The sequence below is a fragment of the Schistocerca serialis genome, chromosome 1, assembly GCF_023864345.2.
Source record: "Schistocerca serialis cubense isolate TAMUIC-IGC-003099 chromosome 1, iqSchSeri2.2, whole genome shotgun sequence".
NCBI lineage: Eukaryota > Metazoa > Arthropoda > Insecta > Orthoptera > Acrididae > Schistocerca > Schistocerca serialis.
Genome location: NC_064638.1, coordinates 1,141,642,349 through 1,141,655,695, shown reverse-complemented (window position 1 = coordinate 1,141,655,695; position 13,347 = coordinate 1,141,642,349). Strand labels below are relative to the sequence as shown.

General features: G+C 39.0%; 1 protein-coding gene across 1 annotated transcript in view; it reads left to right on the top strand.

Moving 5' to 3' along the window:
• Positions 1-13,347, top strand: part of LOC126417476 (serine/threonine-protein phosphatase 6 regulatory ankyrin repeat subunit A-like) — a 408,260-nt gene that overhangs the window by 108,057 nt on the left and 286,856 nt on the right. The window contains exon 3 of the mRNA XM_050085121.1: positions 3,706-3,906. Coding sequence (XP_049941078.1) covers positions 3,706-3,906 — 201 coding nt within the window. The remainder of the gene's footprint in view (positions 1-3,705; positions 3,907-13,347) is intronic.

Below are 13,347 nucleotides of genomic sequence, written 5' to 3'. Positions count from 1 at the left end.
TATCCAGACAATCCAATAATCCCCTCAGGATGAAATATTATAGGACATACTGCAAAATCTTAACTAAAGTCATTAAAGACTCTAAAAGTATGTGCATACAATCTGAAATTAACTGTTCAAATAATAAAATCAGAACGATTTGGAATGTAATAAAGAGGGAAACAGGTACTGCACCATCTGACAATGAAAAAACTGCTGTCCTAAAAATTAAGAATTTGGAAATAACTGATAGTAAACAGATAGCAGACACATTTAACAACCACTTTCTAAGTGTCACCTCTCAAATAGATTGCAGTGGTGACCTAAGGGAAGGTGCAGATATTTTGAAACTTAACCTCCCACAATGTTTTAATGATATAAATGTAACACCCATAACTGTTAATGAAATAAAAAAAAAAATAATTCACTCATTGAAAAGTAAAGGATCTTCAGGTATAGATAACATTTCTAGTAAACTGTTGAAATCCTGCAGTAATGATGTAAGTGTAATACTTGCTCACATTTGCAACACATCTCTTTATGAGGGAGTTGTTCCAGAGAGAATGAAATATGCCATTGTGAGACCTCTTTTCAAGTCTGGCGATGCTACAGATCTCAAAAATTATCGTCCTGTCTCTCCCTTAACAACATTTTCAAGGGTTCTTGAAAAGGCAGTGTATAACAGGATTGTGGCACATCTTGATAAACTTAATATTATTAACCACAGACAGTTTGGTTTTCAAAAAGGGGTTTCCACAGAGTGTGCCATATATTCACTCACAAATGATGTCTTGGAGTCTATTAATAGTAAGAAGTCACCAGTTGGTGTCTTCTGTGATATTTCCAAGGCCTTTGATTGTGTAAACCACAAGGTACTCTTGGAGAAGGCCTATCATTACGGAATCAAAGGGCCTATAGGTAACTGGCTAAAATCATATCTTGAAGACAGGAAACAAAAGGTGGCGCTAAATGGCTGCAAAAAAAGATCTTCTAATCTAGTGGATTCTGAATGGGGCAAAATTCAGTATGGAGTTTCCCAGGGATCTGTCCTTGGACCCTTGCTGTTTTTAATATATGTTAATGATTAACCCCTGTCCATTAGTAAAAATTGTGAATTCTCAATGTTTGCTGATGATACAAGCATTGTTGTAGATGGTAAGTCTACTGCTGATCTGGAGACTGATGTTAATGATATACTCAGAGAAGTTACAACTTGGTTTTCAATTAATTCTCTTTCAGTTAATATTAAAAAAACTAATTTTATACAGTTCCACACAAAAAATAAAACTCTAGAAAATATAGTAATTGCTCATGACAACCAGGAACTAGAACAGGTGCAATCCACTAAATTCCTGGGGGTTCACATTGACAGTAGGCTCAACTGGGAACAGGATGTGTCCCTTACTCTAAAAAGGCTTACATCAGCAGCTTTTGCTCTAAGAATCATTACTCATTTTGGGGACATCAACATTTTAAAACCAGCTTACTTTGGGTACTTTCACTCATTAATGAGTTACGGCATAATATTCTGGGGTAATTCACCAGCCTCAAAAAAAAATCTTAACTGCTCAGAAGAGAGCAGTCAGAATCATGTGCGGGGTTCCTCCAGGAACCTCATGTAGAAAACTTTTTACACAGTTAGGTATTCTGACCACAACATGTCAGTACATATACTCTCTGATGAATGTAGTTAATAAAGACTATGCTCCGTATTAAACAAATTGTTCATACTATAACTACAATACTAGAGGTAAAGATGATCTACATGTTGAACTAAGAAATTTAACACTTGTACAGAAGGGAGTAAAGTCTGCTGCTATAAAGACTTTTAATGCATTGCCTAATTATATTAAATGAACAAGAGAAAATGAAACGCTGTTCAAAGGTATGTTAAAAAAATACTTGCTTGACCATCAACTGTACTCATTAGATGAATTCTTTTCCAGTAGTAATGCCCTTCCTTAATAATAGATGTATTTAGTCTCTTAGTTATTAGATGGATGATACAATATTATGTTAAGGTTATAGTGGTAATGTTATAGTTATAATGTTATATTGAGAATTGCTATACTAGTTAAATGACAGCTAGTAAATGAGAAAAAGTTATACTTATTAATATCTATATCATTGTATTATATTACTATTCTGTAGCATTAATTGTATTTGTACAATTGTATTGACATGTTCCACATCCAGGCGAATCACTCGCATGTACGGATCTATGGAATATGCATACCAAGTAAAAACAAATAAATAAATAAATCATGAATCTCATGACCAGCACAATGTCCCAAGTGAATGGAAAAAACTCCTGCTGATGTGAACAGAACAGACCCTCAAAAATACTGACCAATATTCTTAACTTCAGTTTTCTGCAGAATTCTTGAGGAGATTCTGAGTTCAGGTATAATAAACTACCTTGATATAGAAAAGCTTCTGTCCATACATCAGCATGGATTTAGAAAACATTGATCATTTGAAACTGTCCTTGCCATATACTCACACGATAGCCTGTGAACCATGGAGGGAGGGTAGCAGGCAGATTCCATATTGCTAGTGAAGTATTCTTCACTCAGAATACTTCCAAAAGATCACAAGTGGATGTAATTAAACTCTGTTTATTTGAACAAGTAAACTTCAAACACAAACAGTCTGCTGTTTCTGATGCAGTAAAACAAAAGAAAATAAATGTTTTCCAGAAATTCTTCTTAGTAATGTGGAGGAAAAGTTTGTCACAAGTAGTTGTTCTTCAATGAAATGAAGATAGACTCTTGAGAGCATAGATTATATTCTCTTGACCATTGAAAAGTCTCTCTTGAAAACAAAGTACATAATCAGAGTTCTATCTTGTGAGCAGCATGACTTTTCCATAGCACAGACACTAAGGCTAAGAGCACTGATCGCTGGAGTACAGCTGTGATGTCCAAATGGTAAGGAAATATCAGTTGCTGGCTGGAATTGACAGAACTGGTTCTAGCTGGCTCCATGTGGGTGGAAATACTCACATGGTGGAAGGTTACAATTTTGCTATTGGCTACTGAAATAGAATGAGTATGAAAGGTCAGTAGTAGAGAAGGTGAATGGTGGATTACAGTTTATTGGGATGATTCTAGGAAAGTATAACTCACCCATAAGGAAGACGGTATAGAATGCTAGAGTGACCCATTCCTGAGTACCACTTGAGTGTTTGGGATTCCCGTTCGGTTGTATTAAAGAAAGACTGCAAAGCAGTTCAGAAACTGCTGCTAGATTTGTTAGTGAAAGGTTCAGTCAACATGCAAGTATTATGTAGAAGCTTTGTGAACTCAAATGGGAATCCTTGGAGGGGAGACATGTTTCTTTTCACAGTATACTATTGAGAAAGACTGTAGAACATATGTTTTGTGTAAGGACCATGAAGACAAGATAAGAGAAATTAGGGCTCCTACAGAGGTGTATGGATGGTCATTTTTCCCTCACTGCATTGCAAGTGGAACAGAAATGAGAATGATTAATAGTGGTGCAAGGCACCCTCCACCATGCACAATGTACTGCTTGCAGAGATGTAAATCAGTTATTGAAACACCCTTCAATAAATCCATTAATCCATTAAAAAAAAATCGGTTTTATGTAATTCTATCCATGTAAACTCAGTTCTGTTGCATATTTTTGCAAAGAAATTTCTGACTAATATTTACATACGATTCATGTAAGGAATTTTTTACTTGCTTTATTTTTTATGCACAGGCACTGAAAGAACTCATATCAAAAGGTGGCAATCCAAATGCAAAGGGCTATAATAATGAGCCACTGCTGTTACATGCAGCTGGCTGTAATAAAGTGGAAGTTGTCAGATATCTTCTGAATGATCTCCATGTTCCAATTGAAATCCGTGACAAGCATGGACATACGGCTCTTTTGACTGCAGCATCACACGGAGCCTTGGAAGTGAGTTGCATCAATAATGTTGTACATCATAGTCTGTTAGAGCTCTCTGTTTCTTACTTTAGTATTTTCAGCAGCCACATTTTGTTAGTCACCATAACTACATATACAAGGTAATTTAAATTTTGTGGGCAAAAATATTGCCGACTAAAATAAATCATTATTTTTTAAATTTGCTACATTGAATGTGTAGTTATAAGAGTTTTAATAGTAATGTTTTATTTATCCAGTGCCTGTTTTCATTATCATGTTAAATATTACATTTTAATATAAAGATCCTAGTTTATTGGGAATTGAGCCTTGCATGAGACCAAGTAAATGTCTCATATTTCATTTATTTGGTCCATTTGATTCATTAAATAGTGTATTGAATATAAGAGAAGTCAAATTTGAGAAAAAAGAAGGCAGAGAGAGAGAGAGAGAGAGAGAGAGAGAGAGAGAGAGAGAGAGAGAGAGAGAGAGAGAGAGGGAAGGGGAGAGAGAGAGAGAGAGAGAGAGAGAGAGAGAACACTATCTGAATTTAACCATAATTACATATTCCATTTACAAGGCTGCTATTTATAATTTAATTTTTTTTTTACTGAGTAAAAACACTGTTCCACCAGAAATGACTTAAGGTTATATTTAAACATACTCTTATGTTCAGCTCACTAGATAAGCTGTTGAATAATTCAACTGTTATATGTGAAACACTTTCCTAATGCAAAACTGTTTGACACTGAGACACTTGGATATTAGTGATGTTTCTTGTGTTTTGGCTAAGGATATACTTATTTTATTTAAAAACAAAGATGATGTGACTTACCATACGAAAGCGCTGGCAGGTCGAAAGAAACACAAACAGACACATACATACTCACAAAATTCTAGCTTTCGCAACCAACGGTTGCTTCATCAGGAAAGAGGGAAGGAGAGGGAAAGACGAAAGAATGTGGGTTTTAAAGGAGAGGGTAAGGAGTCATTCCAATCCCGAGAGCGGAAAGACTTACCTTAGGGGGAAAAAAAAGGATGGGTATACACTCGCACACACACACACACACACATCCATCCGCACATACACAGACACAAGCAGACATTTGTAAAGGCAAAGAGTTTGGGCAGAGATGTCAGTCGAGGTGGAAGTGAAGAGGCAAAGATGTTGTTGAAAGACAGGTGAGGTATGAGCGGCGGCAACTTGAAATTAGCGGAGATTGAGGCCTGGTGGATAACGGGAAGAGAGGATATATTGAAGAGCAAGTTCCCATCTCCGGAGTTCGGATAGGTTGGTGTTAGTGGGAAGTATCCAGATAACCCAGACGGTGTAACACTGTGCCAAGATGTGCTGGCCGTGCACCAAGGCATGTTTAGCCACAGGGTGATCCTCATTACCAACAAACACTGTCTGCCTGTGTCCATTCATGCGAATGGACAGTTTGTTGCTGGTCATTCCCACATAGAAAGCTTCACAGTGTAGGCAGGTCAGTTGGTAAATCACGTGGGTGCTTTCACACGTGGCTCTGCCTTTGATCGTGTACACCTTCCGGGTTACAGGACTGGAGTAGGTGGTGGTGGGAGGGTGCATTGGACAGGTTTTACACCGGGGGCAGTTACAAGGGTAGGAGCCAGAGGGTAAGGAAGGTGGTTTGGGGATTTCATAGGGATGAACTAAGAGGTTACGAAGGTTAGGTGGATGGCGGAAAGACACTCTTGGTGGAGTGGGGAGGATTTCATGAAGGATGGATCTCATTTCAGGGCAGGATTTGAGGAAGTCGTATCCCTGCTGGAGAGCCACATTCAGAGTCTGCTCCAGTCCCGGAAAGTATCCTGTCACAAGTGGGGCACTTTTGTGGTTCTTCTGTGGGAGGTTCTGAGTTTGAGGGGATGAAGAAGTGGTTCTGGTTATTTGCTTCTGTACCAGGTCAGGAGGGTAGTTGCGGGATGTGAAAGCTTTCCAGCAAACCTCAACCTCCTCTCATTGCACACAAACCCAGTCTCTCCCATCTACTCAATCTCCCACTTCCAGCTCCACTCCCTCCAAAACCTCAAAATTCCAATCAACGCAATCTGGTACCACAACACCCCAATTCAGTAGTTAACCTTTCCTCCAAACCTCTCTCCCAATCCGAAACCTCTGTCCTATCCAAAGGCCTCACCTTCAGCCCCACTCCCAGATTCAACCAAACAGCCCTCGTCAAAGATTTACTTTCCTACACTCGTACTCTCTGCTGGAAATATCACTTTGCCACGAAGAAAAATGATCCTAATCCTACTCCTAATGATCCAACTCCCCAAGACACTATCCAAATTGAACCCTGCCTAGAACAGTGTTCCGTCCTCCGTCACAGCGGGACCCACCTCCTCTTCCTCAAAATCACCCTCTCCAAAGCTTCCAGGAATTTCTGACTTCCAGCCTTGCTTCTCAATCCTTCTTAAAAAACCTTAATCCTACTCCTAACATCACCACTGCTGAAGCCCAAGCTATCCGTGATCTGAAGGCTGACCGATCCATCGTCATTCTTCCGGCGGACAAGGGTTCCACGACCGTGGTACTTGATCGTCGGGAGTATGTGGCTGAGGGACTGCGTCAGCTTTCAGACAACACTACATACAAAGTTTGACAAGGTAATCCCATTCCTGATGTGCAGGCGGAGCTTCAAGGAATCCTCAGAACCTTAGGCCCCCTACAAAACCTTTCCCCTGACTCCATCAACCTCCTGACCCCACCGACACCCCGCACCCCTACCTTCTACCTTCTTCCTAAAATTCACAAACCCAATCATCCTGGCCGCCCCATAGTAGCTGGTTACCAAGCCCCCACAGAACGTATCTCCGCCTACGTAGATCAACACCTTCAACCCATTACATGCAGTCTCCCATCCTTCATCAAAGACACCAACCACTTTCTCGAACGCCTGGAATCCTTACCCAATCTATTACCCCCGGAAACCATCCTTGTAACCATTGATGCCACTTCCTTATACACAAATATTCCGCATGTCCAGGGCCTCGCTGTGATGGAGCACTTCCTTTCACGCCGATCACCTGCCACCCTACCTAAAACCTCTTTCCTCATTACCTTAGCCAGTTTCATCCTGACCCACAACTTCTTCACTTTTGAAGGCCAGACATACCAACAATTAAAGGGAACAGCCATGGGTACCAGGATGGCCCCCTCGTGCGCCAACCTATTCATGGGTCACTTAGAGGAAGCCTTCTTGGTTACCCAGGCCTGCCAACCCAAAGTTTGGTACAGATTTATTGATAACATCTTCATGATCCGGACTCACTCCAGAATTTCCTCTCCAACCTCAACTCCTTTGGTTCCATTCAATTCACCTGGTCCTACTCCAAATCCCATGCCACTTTCCTTGACGTTGACCTCCATCTGTCCAATGGCTAGCTCCACACGTCCGTCCACATCAGACCCACCAACAGGCAACAGTACCTCCATTATGACAGCTGCCACCCATCCCACATCAAACGGTCTCTTCCCTACAGCCTAGGTCTTCGTGGCAAACGAATCTGCTCCAGTCAAGAATCCCTGAACCATTACACCAACAACCTGAAAACAGCTTTCACATCCCGCAACTACCCTCCCGACCTGGTACAGAAGCAAATAACCAGAGCCACTTCCTCATCCCCTCAAACCCAGAACCTCCCACAGAAGAACCACAAAAGTGCCCCACTTGTGACAGGATACTTTCTGGGACTGGAGCAGACTCTGAATGTGGCTCTCTAGCAGGGATACGACTTCCTCAAATCCTGCCCTGAAATGAGATCCATCCTTCATGAAATCCTCCCCACTCCACCAAGAGTGTCTTTCCGCCATCCACCTAACCTTCGTAACCTCTTAGTTCATCCCTATGAAATCCCCAAACCACTTTCCTTACCCTCTGGCTCCTACCCTTGTAACCGCCCCCGGTGTAAAACCTGTCCAATGCACCCTCCCACCACCACCTACTCCAGTCCTGTGACCCGGAAGGTGTACACGATCAAAGGCAGAGCCACGTGTGAAGCACCCACGTGATTTACCAACTGACCTGCCTACACTATGAAGCTTTCTTTGTGGGAATGACCAGCAACAAACTGTCTATTCGCATGAATGGACACAGGCAGACAGTGTTTGTTGGTAATGAGGATCACCCTGTGGCTAAACATGCCTTGGTGCACGGCCAACACATCTTGGCACAGTGTTACACCGTCCGGGTTATCTGGATACTTCCCACTAACACCAACCTGTCAGAACTCCGGAGATGGGAACTTGCCCTTCAGTATATCCTCTCTTCTCGTTATCTGCCAGGCCTCAACCTCCGCTAATTTCAAGTTGCCGCCACTCATACCTCACCTGTCTTTCAACAACATCTTTGCCTCTTTACTTCTGCCTGAACTGACATCTCTGCCCAAACTCTTTGCCTTTACAAATGTCTGCTTGTGTCTGTGTATGTGCGGATGGATGTGTGTGTGTGTGTGTGTGTGCAAGTGTATACCCGTCCTTTTTTTTCCCCCTAAGGTAAGTCTTTCCGCTCTCGGATTGGAATGACTCCTTACCCTCTCCTTTAAAACCCACATCCTTTCGTCTTTCCCTCTCCTTCCCTCTTTCCTGATGAAGCAACCGTTGGTTGCGAAAGCTAGAATTTTGTGTGTATGTATGTGTCTGTTTGTGTTTCTTTCGACCTGCCAGCGCTTTCGTATGGTAAGTCACATCATCTTTGTTTTTAAATATATTTTTCAAAAAAAAAAAGGTTCAAATGGCTCTGAGTACTATGGGACTCAACTGCTGAGGTCATTAGTCCCATAGAACTTAGAACAAGTTAAACCTAACTAACCTAAGGACATCACAAACATCCATGCCCGAGGCAGGATTAGAACCTGTGACCGTAGCGGTCTTGCTGTTCCAGACTGCAGCGCCTTTAACCGCATGGCCACTTCGGCTGGCAATATATTTTTCCCACGTGGAATGTTTCCCTATTATATTCATATCATTAATTTGATATACTTATTTTGTTTTATATGTTTGTTGCTGTTTAAAAGATATTCATTGCCAAACAGGAGACACTCATAAATATAAAGGCTTAGCAGGCTCATTATTTTCAGCTGTATGAAATGTGGTCTACATGTTTCCAGTTTCTTGCAGATTGCAGATAGCACTGACTGCTTTTTTCTGTACTCTGAAGATTTTTATGTTGGTGGCTGAGTTTTCCCAGTAGATTAGCACATACCAGAGTAATTAATGGAAGTATGCATAATATGCTTGAAATACTGTTGACCTGCTTGCACTTTGGCTTAACACAAGATGAGCACAGCAAGCCGTTGAAATCTTTTTTCCAAGTTCTTTTACATGACAGTTGCATTATAAATTGTCTTGTACCCAAATCCCTAGACCTTCAGCTTCAGCATCTGGTTTCAGCAATGTGTTGTCAAAATACAATATTGTATGAAGTTCTTGTACAAGTGGAGAAGAGTGGAAATTCATAAAGACAGTTTTTTTCATTATTTATTATAATCTAATTTTTTTATACCAGCTAGTAACTAGGGACATCAAAGTATTTATTACTGCTTTCATAGAAATATTGTCAGCAGCTGTTATTAACATCATCAGCAAATAAATTTTGTTTTTTCACTTTAATAAAGTTATTTAAATCATTAATATAAAAGAGGTACAGTAGAGGTCTTGTGACAGAGCCTTGTGGGACTCGGTACTATATTGGTATTTATTGGGTAGATGTGTTTTCTTTAATATTTTCGTGCCCTAAAATCACCACTAGCTGCCTGTCTTCTAGGTAAGGTCTTATCCACTGATTTGGGATCCCTCTGACTCCTTTTTGAGCTAATTTGTGAATAAGAAAGTCATGGTCAATTATTTCAAGTGCTTTTAAGAGATCAAGGAAAATACCAGTGGAATGTTCTTTATCATCCAATGCTTTACAAAGAGCCTTCAATTACTCATACTTCTCTTCTTTTTAATTGGAAACGCTATATAAATATAATGCAGATAAACATTATGGGTACTGTTCAATATACCATTTATTTCAATTTTACTGAAGACATCCTCCCACATTTCTGTTGACAGTATAAAATTAAACACACTAATGTGATCATCACTGAACTCTCTCTCTTCAATTATTTTAGTTTTTGGTCTCCATTCACTCCTAGTGTTTAGTTCAATAGAGAGGAGCTGTGCTTCACAATCACTGTAACCCATACTTAAAACATTGGTGCTGTAGTTAAGGTCACATAGTCTTATACAAATTTGGTCAACAGCAGTTTTAGTTTTGGCAGTTATTCTAGTTCGAAAATTTACTGTTTGAGTTAAACCAAAACTACTGACTATTTAACAACTCATTTCTACAATTTGAATCTTGTAAAGAGTCTGCATTTAAATCTCCACAGATAACTGCTTCCTTTCTCTCTTAGATCAGATTAGATTAGATTCCATTTTCATTTCATAGACCCTAAAATGAGATGATTCTCATTGGTGTGGAACATGTCAGAAAGTAAACATAAAAAGCATAAAACATTTTATATAATACTCACTACCCAGATCATTTACCAGGATATTCTCAAGATAAGTGAATACATTCCAGTAAACTGGAATTGCTGATATTTACAGAATTAAAACACTGTCAGAGTGAAACATAGTTATGCACTTCCAATAAATTTATCATACACAACATAGCCTATCTTGACTGTTGTGACCAAGTGCTGTCACAGCTGAAATCTAACAGATATTTTTACTTAAGCTGGTCTAACAGTCCCTGTTAAGACATTCATCTATAAAGTAGAAGGAGTTGGTTATCAAAAAGACTTTCAAACTCTGTTTTACACTGTGCTTTATCTGAAACCAAGTTTTTAATGGTTGCTGGCAATTCATTTAAAATGTATGTTCCTGAATACTGGACCTCTTTCCTGCCAAGATAAGTGATTTTAGGTTTTTATGTAGATTGTTCTTATTCCTAGTATTGATGCTATGTATTGAGCTATTGGGTGGAAATAGAGATATGTTGCTTGCAACAAATTTCATTAAGGAATAAATATAATAAGAAGCAGCGATCGGAATACAAAGTTCCTTGAACAGGTTTCTACATGATGTTCTTGAATTTACAACACCTGGCATATGGTCTACCGACAGGAGGCCCTAGTCACACGACATTTACATCTACCACAAGTGATTCTTATTATGCACCTTTAAATGCTGAAACATTTCTCTCGTTTTGATGATTTACTGCAGAATACGATCCTGTATGACATAATAGAATGAAAGTAAGCAAAGTATGCAAGTCTTTTTATATTTATGTCTTTTACATCTGACATCACTTGCACTGCAAATACAGACATGTTTAGGCACTTCAGCAATTCTGTCATATGCCCTTCCCAACTGAATTTATTATAGAGTTGAAATCGTAGAAATTTAACACTTTTAAGCTCTTCGATCTGCTTGTCTTCATATGTTGTACACATGCTGGAAGGAAATCTTGTATAGGTTCTGAACTGCACGCAGGGATCTTTTCAAAGTTTAATGAGACCAAATTAGCTTTAAACCATTTATTAATACCAGTGAAAATTCGATTAGCAGCCATTTCTAAATCTGTACTTGACTTGCTACTTATTGTTATGTTTGTATCATCTGCATACAAAACAAACTTAGCATCTATCAATGTAACAAACATGAGGTCAGTAATGTACACAAGAAAAAGCAACAGACACAAGATGGAACCTTGAAGAACACTACTTGTAATTAATGCCATTGAGATGAAGACTGACTGCCCACTCCACATGTATTTTGAACAACACCCTTTGTTTCCTGTTAGTTAGGTAAGACTCAAACCATTTTGAAGTACTGCCGGTGAAACCATAATGTTTTAATTTACTTAAGAGAATGCTGTGATTTATACAGTCAAAGGCTATCGACAGGCACAGAAAATGCCAGTAGCCTCTAATTTGTTATTAAGATAATTAGGTATATTTTGCACAGTACGTGTAAATAGCTTTCTCTATATCAGAAACCAAACTGTGACTTGGACAATATATTATTTACAGTCAGATGCTTAAGGAGACACTTGAACACAAAATTCTCAAATATTTTTGAAAAAGCCGGGAAAAGTGAAATTTGTCAATAGTTTGATAGTATTTCTTTATCTCCCTTCTTGTAAAGAGGCTCTCACATTTTACATTATTCAGCAACCTTTCGAAATTTTTAATGAAAATTTTCAGTTCCAGAATCTATAGTGTGTTACAACTAAGATATTATCTGTCAGATCAACTGTGCATAGTTCAAAGTCTTTGCATCATGCCACGTTTTGACACTTTTCTGTTGCTGTAAATTTTAAATTATTGTTTACTGTTCCAGCACATAGATATTCTACAATATTAACTAGCAAGTTTGTTCCCAGGAATCACAATTGACACAATCTGGTCTTTGTCGAACCAGTGTTCAATTACACATTTAAGATCCACTAATTCAAACTGCAGTAAAAATATTATGAAAAGGAAAGTTGCTACTCATCATATAGTGGAGATGCTGAGTCGCAGATAGTCACAACAAGAAGATTGTCTCAATCAAAGCTTTCAGCCATTAATGCCTTTGTCAACAATAGACGACAGACACAAACACACACACACACACACACACACACACACACACACACAAGTGTGGTTTCAGGTGCCTGAGACTGCAGTCGTGTGTGTGTCTGTCGTGTACTGTTAACAAAGGCCTTAATGGCTGAAAGCTTTTTTTGTGACAGTCTTTTTGTTATGCTGATCTGTGACTCAGCATCTCCACTATATTGTGAGTAGCAACTTTCCTTTTCATAATATTATTACATTCCATCCTGGATTTTCCATTGTTCAAACTTTAGTAACTTATTTTCCAGAGATTGGGCATTACAGTGTAGTGGTTCTGAAACATTGGAATACTTATTTGCAAATATAATTTTATCATTATTTCTATTTTTTATGATGGAACACTTTCACTAAAAAGGTCTTCTTGCATTTTTTTACTGCCAAATCACCAGAAGATTTGGTAGAAGATGATACAGCATGTTTTTTGCTTCTAATGCATTTGACATGTAACAGTTGCATACTTTTTCTGTTATTAATTGGCCATTCAAGGAAAGGCCATGTCAGGTATGGAACCTTCAACCAACACCACTAATATCCAGAACATTAATGTTTGAAAACTATTTGAATATAGTCAAGGGCTGTTCATTTACAGTTCTACTCGCTCTGTTCACACATGACCATGACATTAATTTGGAATGATGTGGAATGTTTAAATATATAACATTTGTGTGTCCTAGACAGTGCAAGCACTCCATTAGTTCTTGGCAAGCTACTGATGTTTAATTCCAGTACACATCATTTGAGCCACCAAACAGTATAATGAAATCCTTCAACGACAACGTACTGATTTCCTCTGAATGAACATGATTTCTTATTTCAGATAGGGATGCACCAGACTAGACAAAA